The sequence below is a fragment of the Balaenoptera borealis genome (assembly GCF_965194805.1).
Source record: "Balaenoptera borealis genome assembly, chromosome: 3".
Lineage (NCBI taxonomy): Eukaryota > Metazoa > Chordata > Mammalia > Artiodactyla > Balaenopteridae > Balaenoptera > Balaenoptera borealis.
In genome coordinates this window covers 160084331-160097500 of record NC_138866.1, presented here as the reverse complement: position 1 = coordinate 160097500, position 13170 = coordinate 160084331, and the positions used below count along the sequence as shown (strand labels likewise).

At 42.2% G+C, this 13170-nt stretch overlaps 2 protein-coding genes across 8 annotated transcripts in view; one reads left to right on the top strand and one right to left on the bottom strand.

Annotated features, from left to right (window-relative positions):
* The window catches only part of LOC309626470 (uncharacterized protein), a gene marked incomplete at its 5' end in the record, with an annotated part of 239324 nt that overhangs the window by 15685 nt on the left and 210469 nt on the right, over positions 1-13170 (bottom strand). For 4 of the 5 annotated variants that reach the window (XR_014243211.1, XR_014243212.1, XR_014243213.1 and 1 more), the window contains one exon: positions 9283-9394. Coding sequence is in view for 1 of the 5 variants with exons in the window: in XM_082387206.1 (XP_082243332.1) it covers positions 9357-9394 (38 nt within the window). Of the gene's footprint in view, positions 1-7457; positions 9395-13170 lie in introns of those variants that run through there. The other variant, XM_082387206.1, reaches the window with a different exon arrangement.
* Positions 1-13170, top strand: part of PRKCQ (protein kinase C theta) — a 153443-nt gene that overhangs the window by 95165 nt on the left and 45108 nt on the right. The window lies entirely within an intron of this gene.

Here is a 13170-nt window from a genome sequence, read left to right as displayed (position 1 = left end):
AATATGTGTCTTGGCGTGTTTCTCCTTGGACTTATCCTGCATGGGACTCTCTGTGCTTCCTGGACTTGATTAACTATTTCCTTTCCCATATTAGGGAAGTTTTCAACTATAATCTCTTCAAATATTTTCTCAGTCCCTTTCTTTTTCTCTTCTTCTTCTGGGACCCCTATAATTCGAATGTTGGTGCATTTAATGTTGTCCCAGAGGTCTCTGAGACTGTCCTCAATTCTTTTCATTCTTTTTTCTTTATTCTGTTCTGCAGTAGTTATTTCCACTATTTTATCTTCCAGGTCACTTATCTGTTCTTCTGCCTCAGTTACTCTGCTATTGATCCCTTCTAGAGAATTTTTAATTTCATTTATTGTGTTGCTCATCACTGTTTGTTTACTCTTTAGTTCTTCTAGGTCCTTGTTAAACGTTTCTTGTATTTTCTGCATTCTGTTTCCAAGATTTTGGATCATCTTTACTATCATTATTCTGAATTCTTTTTCAGGTAGACTGCCTATTTCCTCTTCATTTGTTAGGTCTGGTGGGTTTTTGCCTTGCTCCTTCATCTGCTGTGTGTTTTTCTGTCGTCTCATTTTGCTTATCTTACTGTGTTTGGGGTCTCCTTTTTGCAGGCTGCAGGTTCGTAGTTTCCATTGTTTTTGGTGTCTGTCCCTAGTGGCTAAGGTTGGTTCAGTGGTTTGTGTAGGCTTCCTGGTGGAGGGGACTAGTGCCTGTATTCTGGTGGGCAGATCCATGTCTGGTCGTGTGTTTTGGGGTGTCTGTGGCCTTATGATTTTAGGCAGCCTCTCTACTAATGGGGTTGTGTTCCTGTCTTGCTAGTTGTTTGGCATAGGGTGTCCAGCACTGTAGCTTGCTGGTCGTTGAGTGGAGCTGGGTCTTGGCGTTGAGATGGAGATATCTGGGAGATTTTTGCCATTTGATATTACATGGAGCTGGGAGGTCTCTTGTGGACCAGTGTCCTGAACTTGGCTCTCCCACCTCAGAGGCACAGCCCTGATGCCTGGCTGGAGCACCAAGAGCCTGTCATCCACACAGCTCAGAATAGAAGGGAGAAATGAAAGAAGATAAAATAAAAAATATTAAGAAAAAAATTTTTAAGTAATAAAAAAAACACTGGACAGACAGAACTGTAGGACAAATGGTAAAAGCAAAGCTATACAGACAAAATCACACACAGAAGCATACACATACACACTCATAAAAAGAGAAAAAGGGAAAAATATATATATATTGTTGCTCCCAAATCCCACCTCCTCTTTTTGGGATGATTCGTTGTCTATTCAGGTATTTAACAGATGCAGGTACATCAAGTTGATTGTGGAGATTTAATCCGCTGCTCCTGAGGCTGCTGGGAGAGATTTCCCTTTCTCTTCTTTGTTCACACAGCTCCTGGGGTTCAGCTTTGGATTTGGCCCCACCTCTGTGTGTAGGTGGCCTGAGGGCGTCTGTTCTTCACCCAGACAGGATGGGGTTAGAGGAGCAGCTGATTTGGGGGCTCTGGCTCACTCAGGCCAGGGGGAGGGAGGGGTACGGATGCGGGGCGAGCCTGCGGCGGCAGAGGCCGACGTGACATTGCACCAGCCTGAGGCGCGCCGTGCGTTCCCCCGGGGAAGTTGTCCCCGGATCACGGGACCCTGGCAGTGGTGGGCTGCACAGGCTCCCGGGAGGGGCGGTGTGGAGAGTGACCTGTGCTCGCACACAGGCTTCTTGGTGGCTGCAGCAGCAGCCTTAGGGTTTCATGCCCGTCTCTGGGGTCCGCGCTGATAGCCGCGGCTCGCGCCCGTCTCTGGGGTCCGCATTGTTAGCCGTGGCTCGTGCCCGTCTCTGGAGCTCGTTTAGGCGGCGCTCTGAATCCCCTCTCCTCGCGCACCAGGAAACAAAGAGGTAAGAAAAAGTCTCTTGCCTCTTCGGCAGCTCCAGACCTTTTCCCGGACTCCCTCCCGGCTAGCTGTGGCGCACTAGTCCCTTCAGGCTGTGTTCACGCAGCCAACCTCAGTCCTCTCCCTGCGATCCGACCGAAACCCGAGTCTCAGCTCCCAGCCCCGCCCGCCCCGGCAGGTGAGCAGACAAGCCTCTCGGGCTGGTGAGAGCTGGTCGGCACTGAGCCTCTGTGCGGGAATCTCTCCGCTTTGCCCTCCGCACCCCTGTGGCTGCGCTCTCCTCCGTGGCTCCGAAGCTTCCCCCCTCCGCCACCCGCAGTCTCTGCCCGTGAAGGGGCTTCCTAATGTGTGGAAACCTTTGCTCCTTCACAGCTCCCTCCCGCTGGTGCAGGTCCCGTCCCTATTCTTTTGTCTCTGTTTTTTCTTTTTTCTTTTGCCCTACCCAGGTACTTGGGCAGTTTCTTGCCTTTTGGAAGGTCTGAGGTCTTTTGCCAGCGTTCAGTAGGTGTCCTGTAGGAGTTGTTGCACATGTAGATTTCTGATGTATTTGTGGGGAGGAAGGTGATCTCCACGTCTTACTCTTCTGCCATCTTGAGGCTCCTCCAAAGATGAGGCACTTTTGAATAAATACTTTTGCAAAAGCATCTGAGTTTAACAATAACCCTCTGTAATGACAAAGACTTTAAAAAGAATATGGTTAAAGATCTAATGAGAGTTCATTTGATAAGGAAATGTAGTTATTTCTGTGATACACATTTTAAAATAATAACTGGAAGTATGGCTGATTACATTATACCAGGACATATCAATTTTGGGAATACTTATATATCTATACAAATACAACATACAGGAGGCTTAGTGTTACTTTCTGACAGTGCTTCCCATGCAATTTAGCATGACAAATAAACCTAGTTTGTTTTCTCTCCTTATAAAAAGAGAGATGTTAAACTAATCTTTTGAAATGTTCCTGGGGCTCTCTGGAAAATCTCAGAGTTGGTTTGAGGTCAAAAAGATTTCATTTAGAATTTGATTTGTGGGAAGTTTGTCAAAAACATCAAAAGGTTTAAAAATACTTGGTCAAATAGGACATAGAACACTGTGAAATAGTAGTTGTCCATCTGATAAATTGAAGACTTTGCAGGTAAATATAGAAAGTTAAGTAATTGTTTAAAATATCTTATCTCTTTTAATAGAGAAGACTCAGTTTTAAGTAATCAAAGATCTGATAAAGATAATGGGAATCACAGGAAGTTATTTTGCAAAACCTTTCACAGTAGCTTATCAGAAGTAGACTAATAGTGCAAAAGAACTTTTCCTTTTAAGAAAGAGAAAACCAATTTTAATTTTTACTAAAACTTTTTTTTAACTTAAATAAATTCATTCCAATCTTAGATAGCTTAACCATGCATAAAATTTAGTTCCCAAGATTCTTTTTCCCACAACTCTCTACAGTTTTTTCCAATGTTTTCCCTTTTTCCCATTCTGAAATAACCACTCTCCATTTAGAACAAAATTACTTTCTTTTTCCTCAACAAAAATACATCTCTATTCCTCATACCTTCCTTTGTCAAAATCACACATCCTACTTTCCTTGCATACAGAGATATCCACCTTATTATTTCCAATAGCTTTAATTGTATATATTAGAATGTTTAACCCTAAAAATACTTAATTTTAGTGAAAATAAAGAAGTAAACAACTGTAAACTGTGTTTTACGTTAGCATTCTGTGGCTTAATATAGTTTTTAAAATTTTTTGAAACATATCCTTTCTGATAGTAAATATTTCAGTATGGCACAAAAAAGTGTTTACTAATAGACCCAAATATCTTTAGTTGCTCCGTAGGAAGCCAAAAGTAGATAAACCTGTGTTCAGTAATTAGTGTTTCAATATTCTATCTTATTTGGAAATTATCTAGATATTTAATGCCTATCCATCATTTAACTTAGCAAAACTTTGTTTCAGGTTACCACAAAGTTTTGAGGAAACTCTTTTAAAAGTTACCTAAAACCTTTTATGCCATTTACATCTATTTAATTCACTTGTTCTCAATAATTATGTTTAGATTACCCACAAAAACTTTGTGAGACATTAGACAAAGTCAACCATCACCCCCGAGCTATTTTTCTTGCTGAAAACGTCGTAACAGAGATAACATGAACTAATTTGAGTAGTAAAACAAGTAAAGTTGTACATCTGCATTATTTTCAATGCTAATAATTCTTAAGACACATTTTAATTACAATCCAACAAACTTCAACTAGCTTTTATTTACCAAGGATTATCTCAGACCATGTGAATTTGAGAAGCATTTGGGTTAGTTTCTATTACCGGCATACCTTGCTTTATTGCACTTCACAAATACTGCATTTTTTTTTATAAATCTAAGCTTTATGGCAACCCTGCATTGAGCAAGTCTGCTGGTGCCATTTTTCCAACAGCGTTTTCTCACCATGTCTGCGTCACATTTTGTTAATTCTTGCAGCATTTCAAACTTTTAATATTATATTTGTTATGGTGGTCTGTGATTAGTGATCTTTGATGTTACTACTATAATTGCTTTGTTGCACCATGAACTATGTTCATGTAAGACAGCAAACTTAACTGGCAAATGTTATGTGTGTTCTGATTGCTCTGCTGACCCGCCGTTTCTCTGTCTCTCTCCCTCTCTTTGGGTTCCCCCCTAGTCCCTGAGACACATTATTGAAAGTAAGGCCAGCTAATAACCCTACAATGGCCTCTAAGTATTTAGTGAAAGGAAGAGTCACGCATCTCTCACTTTAAATCAAAAGCTAGAAATTATTAGGCTTAGTGAGGAAGGCATGTTGAAACCTAAGATCAGTCGAAAGGTAGGCCTCTTGCACCAACCATTAGCCAAGGTGTAAATGCAAAGGAAAAGTTCTTGAAGGAAATGAAAAGTGCTATTCCAGTGAACACAGGAATGATAAGAAAATGATACAGTCTTATTGCGGATAGTCTGGATAACTCAAATCAGCCACATATTCCCTTAAGCCAAAGCCTAACCCAGAGCAAGGCCCTACTCTCTCCAACTCTATGAAGGCTGAGAGAGGTGAGGAAGCTGCAGAAGAGAAGTCTGAAGCTAGCAGAGGTTGGTTCATGAGGTTGAAGGAAAGAAGCCATATACATAACATCAAAGTGCAAGGTGAAGCAGCAAGTGCTGATGTAGAAGCTGCTACAAATTATCTACAAGCTTTAGCGAAGATAATTAACCAAAGTGGCTCCACTAACAACAAATTTTCAATGTAGATGATAGCCTTAGAGCCTTATAATGGAAGAAGATGCCATCTAGGACTTCCATAGCTAGAGAGAAGTCGGTGCCTGGCTTCAAAGGGCAGACTGACTCTCTTGTTAGGGGCAAATGCAGCTGTGACTTTAAGTTGAAGCCAATGCTCATTTACCATTCCCAAAATCCTAGGGCCCTTAAGAATTATGCTAAATCTACCCTGCCTGGCTCTATAAATGGAACAACGAAGCCTGGATGACTAGTACATCTGTTTACAACATGGTTTACTGAATATTTTCAGTTCACTGTTGAGATCTACTGCTCAGAAAAAAAAAAAAAAAAAGTTCCTTTCAAAATATTACTGCTCTTTGCAATGCGCCTGGTCACCCAAGAGCCCTGATCGAGATATAAAATGAGATTACTATTGTCTTCATGCTTGCTAGCACAGCATCCATTCTGCAGCCCATAGATCAAGGTGTGAATTCAACCTCCAAGTCTTATGATTTAAGAAATGCATTTTATAAGACTAAATCTGCCATAAACGGTGATTCCTCTGATGGATCTGGGCAAAGTAAATCGAAAACCTTGTGGAAAGAATTCACCATTCTAGATGCCGTTAAGAACATTTGTGATTCACGGGAAGAAATCAAAATGTCAACATTAACAGGAGTTTAAAAGAATTTGATTCCAACCCTCATGGATGGCTTTTCGGCATCCAAGCCTTCAGTGGAGGCAGTAACTGCAGATGTGGTGGAAACAGCAGGAGAACTAGAATTAGAAGTGGAGGCCGAAGATGTGAATGAATTGATGCAATCCCATGATCAAATAATTTTAATGGATGAGGAGTTACTTCTATGGATGAGCAAAGAAAGTGGTTTCTTGGTTTAGAATCTACCTCTGGTAAAGATGCTGTGAAGATTGTTATATAAACTTAGCTGATAGAGCAGTGGCAGGGTTTGAGAGGATTGACTCCAGTTCTGAAAGTTCTGTGGGTAAAATGCTATCAAACAGCATTGCCTGCTATGGAGAAATCATTCATGAAAGGAAGTGTCAATCGAGCAAACCTCAATGTTGTCTTATTTTAAGAAATTACCATAGTTACACCTACCTTCAGCGACCACCACTCTGATTAGTCAGCAGTCACCAGCACTGAGGTAAGACCCTCCACCAGCAAAAAGATTATGACTTGATGAAGGCTCAGAGGATGATTAGCATTTTTTAGCAATAAAGTATTTTTAATTAAGGTATATATATGTATTTTTCAAGGCATAATGCTATTGCACACTTAATAGCCTACAGTATAGTGTAAACATAACCTTTATATGCACTAGGAAATCAAAAAATTTGTGTGACTTGCTTTATTATGATATTAGCCTTATTGTGAGGGTCTGGAGCTCAACCTGCAATATCACCGAGGGATGCAGGTATATTTCTGGGAGTTTTAGGAATACTTAATTCATATAAGTGCTTAATTTTCTTCAAACCAATTAAATTGAGCTTTTTTTTTTTTTTTTTTTACAATTTTAGTAATACCATTAAGAGGTGAAAACTACCATACACATACAACACATATACACAGACACATAAACATAGAGAGGTGCAAACAGAGACATTATAGCTTTCATTTTAAAATTACTACCATGAATCAGCTACAATAATACAAAATTCACTACTTATAAAAGCAGCTGAATCTAAGTTGTTTACCTGGTGGAGGGAATAAGTTAAGGTTACCCGCTCAGGCGGCTAAAGCTTTTTCACTAATGTTTGTGGGGAAGACACTTATAAGATGTTTTGTTCACCTAAGTTTCAAATGACCTTCCCCCTTTTGTTTTCCTTCTAATAAGAATTACCTCCCTAAAGTTTATATAACATTTACATCTCAAAGGCACAGGGATAGAATATAAGTTCCTCCAAGAAGGACTTTGGTTTTCTAAGGCCAGAATTTTTCCAATACATACACGCCTTTTGAGATAAATAGGGAAGGTGGTGGGATTGGTGAAAGGAATAGTTGGATTTTTGAACTGCCTCTAGAGCTGAATTTCTAGTCTTGCAAAATTTTTAAGATCATGACAGTAGCTCTCAATTCCTCAAAGAATTGGGTTGCAGCCTAAATGATATCATAAATTGATCCACCCCATCCAACTAAATTATCCTTAATTCGCTTTTTTTTTTCTTTTATATCAGGGAGAAGATTTCTAACTAAGATGGAAATCAAAAGATCTCTATGTTCTGGATTTAGAGCTGTTTGCCTTTGGAATGTTTTAGTAAATCCTTTCACAAAGGCTTTAGAAGGTTTTTCTTTCCCTCTGGGGTGTACATAGTTTTATTTTGGCTTAGGGGAAGAGGCCTAAAAAAAAAAAATTCCTATGAGCTTCCAATTTCTGACCAACTTCTTACCACTGAGCTACTTTTTAAAGAAATCCTTATAAATATCTATCTTGCCAGTTTTCAGTCGGGACAAACAGCAGATATTTCTTGCAGTATTGAACAACCCCTTGTACTTGATGTCCCCAAAGGGGGTACAACAGTTATTATATTTTCCTCTCTTTATCATGTACTACAAGAGGTCCAGGGGAGCTGACCCTCACCTTAGCTGGCTTCTGCCAGTTTTCCTGGGATCACATCTGCAGGCTCTGAGTGGGGTTTAATGCAGACAGTATAGCTCTGGTATCTGCCAAAACTCGGTAATTGTTTTTCATTCATTTTAATTTTAGTTTGCCTTAGCTGCTTAAGGGAATAATGTAGCAGTTTACCAGAAAATCCCTCAGAGTCTCGACCATCCTGGGAAGCGCCCTTTTGGGGGCCCTCCTTTAAGGGTAGATACGGGGCTGTCTGTAAAGCCACTGACTTGGTGGATTTTCTGGTCCTGTTGCCTCTTTAGAGTAGAAAGACACTTAAGACCGGATTACTAGAATGAGTATTCAAATAAAGGAGGACAGAAGGTTATATAACGTTCATTTTACCGGCTCTTTTAGGTACCTGTTGTGCCTTTAATTTTTCATTAGCCTTTTGCAACAAATTTTTCAATGAAGCTATCTTGGCATCTTGAAGCCTTTTGAAGGCTTCTGCATGCCAGTTAAAATAAGTATCCCCATTCTGTTTGTTTGATTTGGGAGCCCTTACATTCAAGGGCACTTCTCAAATGATCTCAACTAATTGGAACTTTCCTCATAATGGTCGTTGCAGTCTCTCCAAGGGCCGGCAGCGTTTGGTAGGACCCTTAGCCACAAAGGTAGTTCAACCACGTTTCTGTCCAGCCGTCTTTTGGAGACCCCCATCCTGACAGTTGCCAGGCTAAGTTCTCAGAACCCCAAACAACAATCCTAAGTTATTTTTAGTAAGATTTTTGCCATTTTTGTAGATATCTGCAGCTTCTGGAATTATAGTTCTTAGATATACAACAAGCACGTGGCACACTTAACTCTTTAGAATTTAAAGGTCTCATTTTATCGGGCTACGCCTTTGGGTCTCTCTCGGAGCCAGGTGAATAAGAGGGATATGCCGCGGGGTTGGAGGTTGTGCTGTGTTTTATAGTGTGCCTCACTGCATGGAAGTTTTGAGGTTGGCAGCTGACCTAGTGTCACTCTAACCCATTCCATGACCAACTGGTCCTAACACAGGAGTTTCTGTGTTAGGTGGTGAGCATTCTGACAGTTTAAATGCTTGATCCATGGCCACCAATTTTGTGGCTTTTCTTGCTTCTGAAATTCCCATCCACAATAGCCTTTATCTACACAAGACAAACAAACACGCACCTTAACACACCAGCAGTAACCAAGAGATGTCACTGCAGCCCGGCCAAGGCAAAGACCTTGCACACCAACAATTCCCAACATGGAACCAGGGACTGGGCGAAGGACCGAACCAGCAAACCCCAAAGAATGGGGAACCACAGCTGCCACCAGCAGCTCCCAGCATGCAATCTGGAGGAGGATTCCAAACAGATGGGGAACTGCAGACTAAACCACCAGCAGCTCCCAGCATGGAATCTGGAGGAGGATTCCAAACAGATGGGGAACTGCAGACTAAACCACCAGCAGCTCCCAGCATGGAACTAGGGGTTCCAATCAAATGGGGGACTGGATAGCCAATTAAATTAGATCAGGAGCCCGACGCAAAGAGCAGAGCTCAAAACCGAGGGGAACTTACCCACGGCCCTCGCGACGGCGGGAAAGATGCTCTCAAAGTGTCCTTCCCTGTGTCTCGTGTTGTCCTCAGAGCCATCAGATGTTTCCTTCGGATCCCGTCACCATCACTAAATCTGTTAAGACACAAAATTGAGCTGAGTAAGTTTAGAACTCTAATTGGCTTTATTCAGTGACTAACGAATTGCAGCATCCCATCTAGCAACTGACAGGGAGCTCTGGGGAGTTGCATGAAATGAAGACTTTATAGGCAGAAATGGGGGAGGGACAAGGAAAAGGGCAGAATGTTTCAGGCAGGATCACCTTCCCTTAGGGAAGAAGGGGTTCTATCAGGGGCATTACCCGTCTTGCACTGACCAGAAAGATCCAGACTGACCGCTTAAGATTACATCGCTGGGGAAGGTTGGAACTGCAAATAGGTTAGGTATTAAGTCTCAGTTTGGCGATGTGGGCTTAACACAAGTGACTCCATTTGGGGACTATTATCTCTTTAAGGAAAAGATACATCTAACACTTCTTTGGGTTTTTTTTAAGGAACTAATTTTTCCTTAGAAATGAAAAGTGGACTGTGGCCTGCTTTCATCTGTGTCTCCTTTGAATCCTGAAAGGCCCGTCTGTGTTCAGGTAGTTTCAGTAGCCTTACAATTTCACACCTACAAGACGTTTTAGATCATATGAGCACATCTCCGGGCCTCTCCCCCCAGGCTGAATGTGAGTGAAGGCCCAAAGGTTTTGCAGGCTTCCGAACGTCAGGAGTGAGGATGGTAGTGTTAATTCATGTATTTGCACCACTGCCCTCGACTTCCACACGCCCTGTCTGAACCAGGTGACCCTTGTGTGTCAGCATTACTGTGCAACGTCTCTTTTCTGAAAAAGAAAACTGAGTTTCACTTTCCCTTTATAGAACACACGAGGCTTAACGTCCAGGGTGCCCTCACTCATGATTTCAGAGCAGGAGTTGACGCCTGACGCTTCACGTGACTTTCAACAGGTCACCGAACCTTTCTTTGTAACCTTCGTTGTCCCCTTTTAGCCTCCAAAGGGATAATGTTTAAAAAAGAAAATAGCATTTGGGGAGAAGTTTGAATCCTTCATGGAGAAAGTGCCATAGGAACTGCAAGTTGTTATTATTTGAAATAGAAGAAAAATGACTTCAGCATGGCAGTTTTTTTAAAAGTATGTCATTCTGAAATTCCCATAGTTTGAAGGTAAAATCCATCTGAGATTGCCAGAAGGTTTTTCATGTCAAGCATTTGATTCAGAAACTACCTCGTCTGAAGCTTTCAAAAAACTCTTTAATCCACAAACCCTCCAGCTGAGTTAGGAGTGTGAGCAACTATCACAATTTTAACAGGAAAAGAAAACCCACATCCTCAAAAACACTTATCCACGAACTAAGACAAGAATTAACTCTTTGTGTTGTCCCCATTTGTAAGTAACGGAGAAGTCTCTTCTCTTTACAGGACTCTGGCAGTTTTCTGATACAAAGATTGCTGGAAAATTGTTATTTCAGAAATGACACATCACTTTGATGTGCTTCAGATGTCCTTTCTGTGCAACTCAAGTATGATTCAGCAGATGTTAGATTCACAGTAAACGTACCCAAAAGAGTCAATTTACAGTAGACACGTGGTAAATCCCTGTTGTACTCAAAAAGCTTGCCTTACACACCCCCCCCTCACAAGACGCTGGTGATAATAGGCGATCAGTGAACAAATATGCAGGAATTCTGTGACTACACATGTTGCCTGCTGCATCTGAAATGCCGTGCCCTTTCCGCACACCTGCTTTTAAGCTCACAGGTATTTTCTCACCTTTCTGTGATTTGTTTCTTCAAGGCTCGTGTGCCCACACTGTTCGTCTGTTCCTCCATCAGCTGTTCTCCCAAAGCCGCAGAACACCACCTTCCCTCGAAACATAGACGTTTTGCATCTCCTTCCAGGGTATCCTGGAAAGTAACCTCTCTTGTCTGTGAAGCTACTCGCCCTCCTTTGAAGGGTCAGAGAGGATCTCCCCCCTAAATGTCTTTCAGATTCACCAAATCCTACTTAGTGACCATTACCTTTCACCTCCTCAGGCTTCTCAGCTGACAAGACCCAGAAAGGTGGTTTTGTTCCTGTGGTTTGCCCCTTTCTGTGACTGCTTTCAGATGCATTTATTTGGTTTCTCCATTTAAATAGTACTTTCCCTTGATATCAAGAAGCATGTTTTCTCTCTTTTTAAAAAATTATCCCACAGCATTCTAGATAATGTTCTTGGGGTAGGGAGCTGTAGGGGAAGAAAAATAGAAAGAAATGGTCTTCTGGTAAATTACATTGGCTGACTGTGGCACGTCTGCCAGCATCCTCAGGTTCCAGAAAGGCTGGCCGAGAGGAGAGGACGTCCACCCTTGGTGTCCACTCTTCCACCCCTCTGTGCCCTTCAAGTCCATTATCTCTTCCTCGACCCAAGCTCCCTTGATCTTGTGCCCCTAGCAGCCTTGTGGACTCTCTACCTTGACCTCAAAATCATTCTTATCTACCTCTCGTCTCTCCACAGTAACACTTAGGTCACTTATGTGTCCTTTTCTCAGCTGACAGTCTTAGAGAAAATACACGATCAATAGCAAACGGCAGCCTAATACGTGTCATTCCCAGCGTTCTTACAACAGGACACCTGGAGGTGCATCCCCCTATTCAACCAAAGACCACGTGCGTTGGAGGGGACACGGCACACACCTCAAGGAAAGGATAAATGCAGGACTCTGCAAACAGGCAGTGGTTGACACTGTGGGAATACGTGAGAGTTGGGATAAACCCACGGAAGTGGTTCAAGGACCAAACCAAAGCAAAGCCCCCTCGTAAGGAGGAGGGGGAAGAAGAGGGAAAGTGACAGCTCAGATCCCTCAGGGAGGTGAGGGGAGGACCAGGGGAGTAGGGTCAGTGGAAGCCAGGAGAGAGAAGGATGTCAGGAAAGAGGGGCCCGTGGGGTCAGGCTGGTGAGGAGCCCACCTGTTGACTGTCATTTAGGGGGAACAGAAGGAAGCATCCTACTGGGAGGCTGAGGACGTATGTCAGGTGACAGAGGGGTGGCTGGCGGGTGGGTGAACTTGGTGGTTACACGGCAGTCTTTCAGAAAGTGTTTCCCCGAAGGTGGAGGCTTGTTATGATCACAGGGTTCAAGGGTTACGAGTAATGGAAAATGCTCCAAAAGGGGAGGAATTTGTGATGGAAGATTCTGGAAGAGGAAGGGGTTAGGATACAGCAAACACAAGGAGAGGGGTCACTTCTGAGAGAGGACGTGTGAGGAAGAGGCAGGAGAGAGAGACTAAGAAGAGGAGGAAATCTGGGAGGGCTCACCGTGGTGGTGATCACCGCAATAAGTAAAGTAGGAAGTGTCTCCAGGCTGGAAATGAGAGGGACAGGAACGGGACCGTGGAGACAGAAGAAAGGGCTTGACATGTCAGCAGTAGGAGCTCCAGTAAAGGCTGAGTAACACACAGAAGCACAAATTGCGAGTGACCATCTAAGGGCCAGAGTTTGGAGACAAAGTACGTGATGGAAATTTCCCAGGGACGGAAAACTGGCAAAGTGAAAACAATCTTCAACACAAATAAGTTGAAATAAAACTTACTGTGTAACTTCTACCACCATTTTATAATGATTTGTATTTATCCAGAATGTGAATGAGCTCTTAAATCCTAGGTGTTCAATAGGTTAAAAGAAATAAACAGTAATTCTCCAAGAAACTATGAAAAAAAATATTTCTAGAAGAGCAGTTACAAATATTTTAAGTGGACGCTATCAACCAAAATAAAGATGTGTTTTTAGAAGTCATATTTTTCAGATTTTTAAGTAGAAACTGCAGTGCTACCTTCTTTGTGTAATTTCTACCTTGATAGGGTGAATAAACA